The sequence below is a fragment of the Thalia democratica genome, chromosome 3 (genome assembly GCF_965202585.1).
Source record: "Thalia democratica chromosome 3, ktThaDemo2.hap1.1, whole genome shotgun sequence".
NCBI lineage: Eukaryota > Metazoa > Chordata > Thaliacea > Salpida > Salpidae > Thalia > Thalia democratica.
The window spans coordinates 51,249,460-51,259,080 of record NC_139167.1 but is presented as its reverse complement, the minus strand read 5'-3'; the positions used below and the strand labels follow the sequence as shown (position 1 = coordinate 51,259,080).

The window sequence follows — 9,621 nt, the reverse complement described above, 5'->3', positions numbered from 1 at the left end:
ATAATCAAGTTAATATTCTTAACGCGCGCTCATTAATGAACAAGTTTTTGTTATAGATATTTCTAAACATTTTACTTACTTTAGATATTGAATTCTTTATTTCTTAATGTAATGATAAATTATGTGTTTAATTAGACTTATTACAACAGATACCGCTTAAATACAATTAAATTTACAGATTCAGCAAAATGCACTCAATGGAATTGTTGTCTTCTTCAGTCCCACTGCCCCGGTCACAGAGTTCCACTTCTAACGGAACAGTGGGGAAATTTTGCACTTATATTAGTAATTTCATTTATTTTATGCGTATAACATTTATCAAACTATTTGTTAATAATATCAGTACTATAATCATATAACTAATAATTTATTAAAGTTTATTTGCTATGAAAAATTTCGGGTCTCAATTAGCTAATGTTTATTTCTAATCAGGTGCGAAAGCAAAATTTCCAAACAGAAATTTACAAACGGCGACCTCTGCGTCCTCCCTTCCTTCTGGTGGAGTCTGAAGCAACTGGGGTGACGTCCTCTGTAAAAATATTTGATTGTTAATGAAATGAAACGGCATTTAATTAACAACTGTATTTAGTTAAGATAATAGTGATATTTTTGAGTTGATATAAAAGTAAATTATTTATATAATTTATTTACCGGATTTTAAGAATAAAATAAGACTTAATAAAAAGTAGTTCACAAATTGGAGGTAAATTTCATACTAATAATTTTTTAAAGTTTGGTAAAACTTTCAAAAAAAGGGTTAAAAAAGTTATCATAATAATTTATTTTCAATTATACTAATACTATCTGATCAGCAAAGTATTGTATTGATTAAATGTTTTAGTGAAAACCTGAACTCAATTTATAATACAATAAGTTATATCTTTGATAAATGTCGTATCACTTGGTAATGCGAGTAACAAACATACATCGTTACCCGCGACCGTGTGATACCCTTAATTTAGGTCAAGTTTTGACGATCATGACTCATAAGTGGAGTCCGAACGGTACGCTTAACCACAAGCTATTTGTCTTGGTGTGAGAGGTAATAAATTTAATTTTTCCTTACAAAAATTTTATAGTTTAGTTGGCACATTTTGCATTAAACAATTAATCATTACTCCTTTGTCACAATACCATAAATTTAAAAGTTGTTTTTATGGTTTACAAAATGTTAAATGTTGTTTTAATAAACGTTTTCTAACCGATGCGTCCAATCTTAAGTCCGGCACGGGCGAGGCCGCGAAGAGCTGACTGTGCGCCGGGTCCTGGAGTCTTGGTCCTGGTGCCTCCGGTGGCGCGCAACTTGACGTGGCAAGCGGTGATTCCGAGCTCCTTCAGCCTGACGGCGGCGTCCTGAGCGGCCAACATGGCGGCGTATGGTGAAGACTCGTCACGATCGGCCTTGACCTTCATGCCTCCGGTGACACGGACGTACGTTTCCCTGTTGAGTTAGTAAGACGTGTTAAAAGCAGAATAATATTTTAAATGTTCAGTTTTCATTTGAATTATATCAGAATTATAATATAATTATGTTTTGTTGCAGTCCAAATGTTTAAATTTTATTTAATTATATTATCATCTTATAATTATATTGTTTAACTTACATTATTTTCTACTAGTTAAATTAGAATGTAACAAACTAAACATTATTTTATCAGTTTTTTAGATGTGCGGCAAGATAAGTATGCTTAAAACAAATAAAGTGTTGTAGTAAGCGACCGTCTGTGCCAAGACCGTTTGGTTTTTGTTAATTAAACTGAGACAAAGATGATGAAGCATTGTGCCAGCTTCACATTAACCATATTAATAATTTTCAAGAGTTTGAGAACTATAGAAAAATTTAATCTGGAAAAATTTGTATGGATAAATAAATATATGCATAAATAATTTTCTTACATGTCTTAATTTAATTCTTATATACAATGCAACATATTGTGTTATCTAGGATGGCCAAAAATAATTGGTTTCATTACTGGAAATAGCTTTTCAATTTAAAAACCATCATTATATCGTTGTTATTAATTTTGTACTTGATTCTTGTTTTTGATATTGGAAAATAACCATTTGTTTTTGTAAGGAAAACTGATTGATTAATTCATGTAAAAAAAATTGATAAACTATGCTTACATTGATTCAAAATTAGTCTTATTCTGTTTCTATTTGGTGAAATGAAATCTCCCTATCAAACCAATCAGAACTTTATACATATTTTTCAGCTCATATAATTTTTGTATACTGATAATGTACGGTTAAAAAAAAAGTGCTTAATTAAATAAATGTGCTCTGATTTTCACTGAATTTAAATATTTTTAAACAGAAATCAAAAAATTGCAACTCATATTTATAAACTTAAGTTACATGTGACCCAAAATCCTCAGAAAATTTATGTTTAACTTAATTTAGTATATGAAGTGCAACAGTGTTATCATAAATAACTTAAAATATTAGTCAAGGCATATAGATATTGGTTAGTACAATAATAAATAGCAAGATCAAAACTATTAAAAAATAACCATCTAAAATGGGGCAGCTGCAGTTGTAAGTTTTTCGAAATGTTTTCATTCATAATATTATTCAAACTTAAGCAAATGAGGTAAATTGATAATACAGCAGAATTTTAAGAACATTTATACCATTATCTCTTACCAACCTTACCCAAATATATAAAAATAACCGAAAAAAAAACTTAAAATAAAGTAAGTAAAATATTAGGCAGCCAGAAGCAACGCATCTAAAATACCATAAAATAACATAAAAAAATATATTAAAAACATATGAATATCTTCTTTAAGAAGTATAAATGGTATAAAAAAGGGAGAAGAAATTATTTTTAATTGTTCATTAAATTCTATAAAATTGTTAAAAGATTTAAAAACTTTAAGTTATAAGTATTCATATTATAGTAAAATTATTAAAATATTTTACAACTGACAAAACATACTTTTAATGAAAATTAAGTAGTTAAGAAGCTTTTTGTTTTTATTAAAAATTATCTTTTATATATTTAGAAAATTGTATCATAATTAGGTCTTTAAAGCATACATTAGGTAATCCTATAAACATTTGTACCATAATTCTGTGCACAGTAGTAGATAAAAAATATGTTTCTAAATATGAACAAAAGTTTTATAAATGGTAAAAAAACGTTTTAAAAATTAAGTTTAAATGTACACATATTTGCTTAAAGAAAAAAACTTAATACATTACTTAATTTAAAAGTAATTGAACTTAACAAATTCAATTTCATTAGAAATATGTATATCTTAAATTATCTAATATGACCATTCTTTAATTAATTTTCTACTGACCAGATCTTTTAAAACTGTAAGATCTACTAGTCTATAATATAATTACTTGGCAGATCATTAAATAATAATTAAAAAAATAGACTAAGATTAATGATTAACATGTACTATATTAATCAAATAATTAAGCTTTCTTAACTTACTTTCCAGAAAGATCTGTAACATGGACAAAGGTGTCGTTGAAGGAAGCATAAATGTGGGCTACAGAGAAGACATCTTCACCTTCAGCAACCTGGATTTAAATAAAATGTAATAAATTGTAAGCATCTTATACATAAGCTAGTAAGTTAAAAACTTCTTACTGAACAAAAAATGTTGCAAAACAGTTATCAATTTGAAGTCTTTTATAAAAATAAAATGTAGCTCATGTATTTTTAATACAAATTTTTGAAGAAGACCTAATTACCTAATTCAGTGATTCAAGATAAAATACAAGAAAACTTTTTTTTTTGAAATAAATTGCAGTTAAACTTAGACAAATTTTATCAGTATTTTTTATTAAATTTTGACTATTTAAAATTGATTAATAATAATAATAATAAAAACCTGTGGTCCAAGCTTTACAACCTCTTCAACCTTATCGGCTTTAGCTTTACGGGGTGCCATATTCTGAAACAAAACAGGTATGTTATATTAAATAAAAAATTTAAATAAAGGTTAAACCAACTATTAATTAAAAACACAAATCACTCAGTTAAAGATTAAGAGGCAAGTGCTTATTAGAAAGTGGAAAATTGTTTATGATTGAAAAGTTTAATATACATCTTAACTAGGTATATTTCATTCAGAACTTCCGGACTATTTAGAGAAACTTCTTCCAGGTTTTATGAACTTCTTCCAGGTTTTTAAAAAGTACACCTTTTGGATATATTTTTAATTTTAAGCCAAATTTAAGGTTTAAAACTGTGCTAAGTAGTTTAACAACATAAAAAAGATAATGTTAAGCTACTTTAATGTTTTTTTATAATAACAAAAAAAATAATCTATACAGTAAATTTTTAGTATCAATTTAAAATTTCACTACTTAACATGTAAAAGTAGTTTTGAAATTTTATGTTCTTAACAATGTTTGTACAAAATTCCAGGTTTCTTTAACCTAAATTGTCAAATTCCAGGTTTTCCCAGGATTCCAGGTTTTTTGGAACACCTGAATATTCTGTTTTGAGTAAGTTTAAATTTTTGGGTGGAATTTTATTTTAAATATCAAACATAACTGGCTTGTAATTAAACAAATGTACACAACAAGGAGTGTCAAGTACTTGGTTTCACATTAAGAATATAATGGCATAATTAACTTAAAAAAATTCTTCTGTATTAGCATAATAATAGTATATCTCAATATAAGGTGTAATAATAAAGTAAAAACATTATGACATCAAGCTGAACTGGTTGCAGGAATCTGCTTAGTTAAGTATTCCGAAAGCTTGTGTTTAGTGTGAATTAGGGTTGCCACTGGTTTTTTGGAAAATTTCTCTAGGATATCAAATTTTCTTACAAGTTTTGAAAGTACAGGTTTTGGGTCTATTTTAATTTTTAATTTAGTTCAAGATAAATGTGTTTAATACAATAACAACAATGAAAATATACTGTAAAGCAACTTTTAATGTGTTTTTAAACAAAAAAATTCTGATGATGACCAAAAAAAATTATCTGCATGGTAAATTTTTAGTGTCAAATCAAAATTTCATTGCTTTACAACTAAAACTTGTTTAAAGTCCAGGTTTTCCCAGATTTCTAGGTACTATTTGATCAAAATTCTATATTTTCAGCCTAAATTGTCAAATTTCAGGTTTTTCCAGGATTCCAGGTTTGTGGCAACCCTGGTTAATGTGAAAATGAAAAAAAAAAGAATGTATGATATCTTTGGCAATAATCCTTATTTCTTAATTAAGCATAAGGTTGGAAATTAATTGTGATTTGTTTGTCCTTTTATAAAAAGCCAGGTGCTTTTCAATCATTAAAATACATAACACTTCTTTTTTTTTCAGAAACGATAACTCTTAATATAAAATAATTATGTTAGGGCAGACTCATTAATGCTTATGGGCTCTATGAATTAATAGATGATCTAAATTTGTGTAACTTGAAAATATCTAAAACTTAACAAAATGATCAAATAAAATTTAGTTACAAGTATCTAAGATTTGTTATCTTTAAAATCACAATATATTTCTTTTAACCCTTTATTTTTAATTTTTTGGTCAATTTAAATGAAAAACAAATGTATTCAATTTGAAATCACACTATGATAAATTTAAGATTTCAGTACTGGTGGTATTTTTAAATCTCTTAAAATAAAATAACAGTTTATTTTTAGTGGCATCAATAGTTTTGAAAAAACCAATTGGATATATCACGGTTCTGTAGTTATGTTAAATTATTAAAATTTAATGTTCTCATCTTCATATGAATGTAATTTTCTCAAATATGAATATAAATTTGAATCACTATTTAAATACAAACCTAGTACATTAAAATATTTAAATTTAATGTTCTTATCTTCATATGAATGTAATTTTCTCAAACATGAATATAAATTTGAATCACTATTTAAATACAAACCTAGTAGATTAAAATGAATACATGGAGATGAAAACTGTACATTAAATGTGATTTAAAATAATTATTTTTTAATAAGCTGTCTAGTTTAAAGTTGACATGTCCATCATCATGCCATCTCTAAATGAATTTAGCCTTCTCTCTAAACATGAATCTCTCACAAATTGAAGTTAAAATAAATGTTTAATTGATGTGGAAACAAAATTTTAGATAGGTTAAATTAATAATTAGCCTATATATTTATTGATTGGTGGAAAAAAATTATGGTTGAGAAAAGTATAACCTAGCCTTATAAATAACAGAGGTAAGAACAGGTATGATGATTAGAATAAAACTGTCAAGCTTTTCCTAAGATAGATTTGAGACTTTTAAGAATTAACTTAATAAACATTAATCTTTTAATTCTTGTAGTTGGAAAGTTACAAATTGATAGCAACTTAAAATCATTAACTAACTTTTAAATGCCAAAAAACTTTCAAATAAAATACTAGAAGAATAACTTATTCATAATCACTTTTCTTTTATAAAAATAAAAAAAACTCATCAAAAATTTTGTGTAATTACCAATAGGGGCTATTGAATTAAGACATTATTCCTATTTTTCATTTTGGAAACTACAACTATTTCAATAAAGATTTAAATTAGAAATAAATAATAAACTAACTTTATTTTTGACAATAGAAGTTTGAAAGAATTAAGTATATGTATTTATAAGAAGTATCTAAAACAGGTTCCTATGTGTAAAAAGTCCAAAATGTTAGAACTAGATTTAATCAGGGACTAATAAAAAAAAAAAACAAATAAATAAAGTCTATAAAAAGATGTTTAAAGATCAAATATTAGTAAAGTGTTTTTAATGTATATCAAGTTTTAACTTTGTTATAATAGCTTTTATTTAAGTATTTTTACAAACTTTTTTTTTTTAATACTAGGAAAAAAATATTAAAGTTATATAAAAATATGTAAGTTTTTGTTAACGAAAATGTTGATTATTTTTAAGATATATTTTTAGATTATACTTTTAAAAGTCAAGTAACATAATTCAACTTTATAATATTTAATAAATACTAACTCAGAGTTGCCAAAAATAAAAAGATCTGAAAATTTAATAGTATTTTTTGTGTTTAAAGTTATAATGTTATGCTCGTTTCAATAAGTTGAAAATAGCAATTCTGTTGTAACGATCTGAATTTTCTTTTTTATGAACCAAGAAAACTGTAACTAAATAAATGAAACAAAGATATTGTATGTATTTTTTATTAAAAAGTTTCTAATAATAAAAACAGTCATTAATGTGGCTACTTTTTTTTTCATCCTTAAGAAAATATTAAATAGCATTTAATCAACAATAAAATCATTTTAAAAGAAAATAGCATTAAGTTTTAATGAACAATAAAATTTTAATAAAGTATACTTTTGTATTAAAGTAACTTTTTTTGTTACACTTAGTTGTATGACTATTTTAAACTTGTCAAAATTAAAAATAACTTTTAGTTAGAATTATCAAATAAGAAGCTATGAACTACTTATGAACTTATGTAGTAAATAATATGAACTTTTTGCATAGTTTCATGTTATTTACTAATATTGATTATTATGAGACATAGCTTGACGCATTTATTATCGAAATAGTAAAACACAATAAAATTAAAGTTTCATGCAGCTATTTTATTTTAATGTTTTTTTAGAATGTTTAAAACTGTATTGGAAAGACAATTAATTGTTATTTGTGTAATCCAACTGGCTTTTCGAGCCTCTTACAGGATTGATAAAAAATATTTTTTAGTAAAGATTATGCTTATAAACTAGTTTATTATAATATTTTTTTTAAATAATAATTTTTTAATTCAAAAGCACCTTTTATAAATGAAGTAATAGTGTTTACTAACAAAAAAATCGCACAACAGTATTTATAAATAAAGTATTATGTACTTTATACTAAAAGTATAATAATTAAAACAGATTAAAAGTAAGTTTTTTTTATACTGATTTCGGGTAATTTAATTTTCTTATCTCACAAGTCACAACACAATTTTAAATTAATTTTTTTTTTTAGTTTAGTTATCTTTGTTATATTTTGATAAAAGAAAAAAAATGTCTAAGTTATTTGATACAGTTACTAATTTAAATCGATAGTCAAAAACATTAACGTTGTTTTTTCTTAAATCGATTGATAAAAATGAACTGGTGTTTAAATTATTTGAGTTTAAGCTGTAATAATACAACACATACAAATATAAAATCTGAGTGATGTATAATTCAAAAAGCTATATTAAAGTATATAGTAAATATATTTATAACTAATTTAGAACAAATACAGTGTTTTGAAGTAAATACGCAAAGTATATGTATAACAAATTATTAAAGTAACAAAACTTAAAGTAAACGGCAGCAAGACCAATTTAATCTAAATGTCTTAAAAATCTAAAAAACTTATTTTACTAAAACTTACTGTTTACAAAGTTTTTAAACTACTCTTTTGATATGATTCAAAGTTTCAGTAAGGTAATTTCCTTAACATACAAGCATTCAGAAAGTATCATCTTAAAACTTTATTGTAGATGACAAAAAAAAAATTGTACAGAGAAGTTTTGATAATGCAAGAATTATTATCACATGTAGTAAAACCTCACTTACTTCACAAGCCGTGTTATAAAGACATATGGTGTATATTTTTTTGTTTTCATTACATCGAGTAAGTTTTAAAGTACATGCTTCCTCACTTATCCATTCCTCGCTTATCCAGTTCCTCACTTATCCGGTCGGTTTTAGTCGAAAAGTAGATTTATTTAATTTAAAGAAAATAAATACTTTACTTTAATTACATGTCTAATTTCTGATCACTAACTAAGCAAGAAGATTATAGTAACCTGTTTATTCTAAAAAAATAACTTGATATATTAATTTATACTTTTCTGCGCTATACAATTATAACTATATTAAACTAAGCGCTACTCCAAACATTAAATTTTCAATTGCGGTGAAACCGGGTTTTATTTGAGATCGTTGCCTGGACGGCAACCGCTCAGTTCCAACCAGCGCACAATCTCCATCCGATCAATTCCATTTCGATCAATTCCCAACCAATTTCCACTCAATTAATTCCCACCCGATCAATTTCCGACCGAATCAAATCTTACTCGATCAACTCCCACCCAATGAATTTTGCACGTCACCTTTACACAGCATCACTTTTGCATGGAGAATCATTTTTGCATAGTGTCAGTTTTGCAAAGGTGTTACTTTTAAACAATTTTTTTTTATGAATGCACTTTTGCGCAAAGCGTTATGCTTACATGGCTTCAATTTTTTACAGATGCCATATTTTGCTCGTCACTTTTTCACGGCTGACTTAAAAAAGAATAATAAATCTAAGTTGACGAAATTTATGAAAAATCGTTTATTAAAAGAGTTAGAATTAAAATTAAACCTAACCTGATAAAAATGAATTACGTATCAATGTAAAAATAAAATTAAATATAAACTATAATGATTTTGACAGAAAATTAGAATAAAAATAAATATAACTAAAAGCTTATTGAAATATATTTTAAGCAGAGTGAACATTTTTTATTGAAATTTATTGTTACAAAAAACGGACGATTCAGTGAACGAGTTATTTAATTTAAGTTTTGTTTTTTTAGATAACTTTTCTATATTAAATTTTATGCTCATTGTTTTTATACTACCAGTTCCAAATATCCAGATTTATTATACGCTGTTAAAGCAACATATTTTTCAAAAAAGAGTCTGATAA

At 25.4% G+C, this 9,621-nt stretch overlaps 1 protein-coding gene across 1 annotated transcript; it reads right to left on the bottom strand.

Annotated features, from left to right (window-relative positions):
* Positions 1-363: 363 nt before the first annotated feature.
* Positions 364-6,553, bottom strand: LOC145832720 (small ribosomal subunit protein uS11). Its single transcript, XM_082940036.1, has 5 exons — positions 6,529-6,553; positions 3,852-3,914; positions 3,449-3,537; positions 1,203-1,441; positions 364-529 (listed from the first exon to the last, which is right to left on the bottom strand). The coding sequence occupies exons 2-5, from the start codon at positions 3,909-3,911 to the stop codon at positions 462-464; spliced, it is 456 nt and encodes a 151-aa protein (XP_082796162.1). The 5' UTR covers positions 3,912-3,914; positions 6,529-6,553; the 3' UTR covers positions 364-461.
* Between the last annotated feature and the right edge of the window lie 3,068 nt (positions 6,554-9,621).

Bases quoted from the DNA above. Each gene is read 5' to 3' on its own strand.
- LOC145832720 (XM_082940036.1), bottom strand. From the start codon at position 3,911: ATGGCACCCCGTAAAGCTAAAGCCGATAAGGTTGAAGAGGTTGTAAAG. The intron at 3,538-3,851 runs GTTTTTATTATT...ATTTAAATCCAG, and splicing joins TTGTAAAGCTTGGACCACAG to GTTGCTGAAGGTGAAGATGT. The intron at 1,442-3,448 runs GTAAGTTAAGAA...CTAACTCAACAG, and splicing joins GTTACAGATCTTTCTGGAAA to GGAAACGTACGTCCGTGTCA.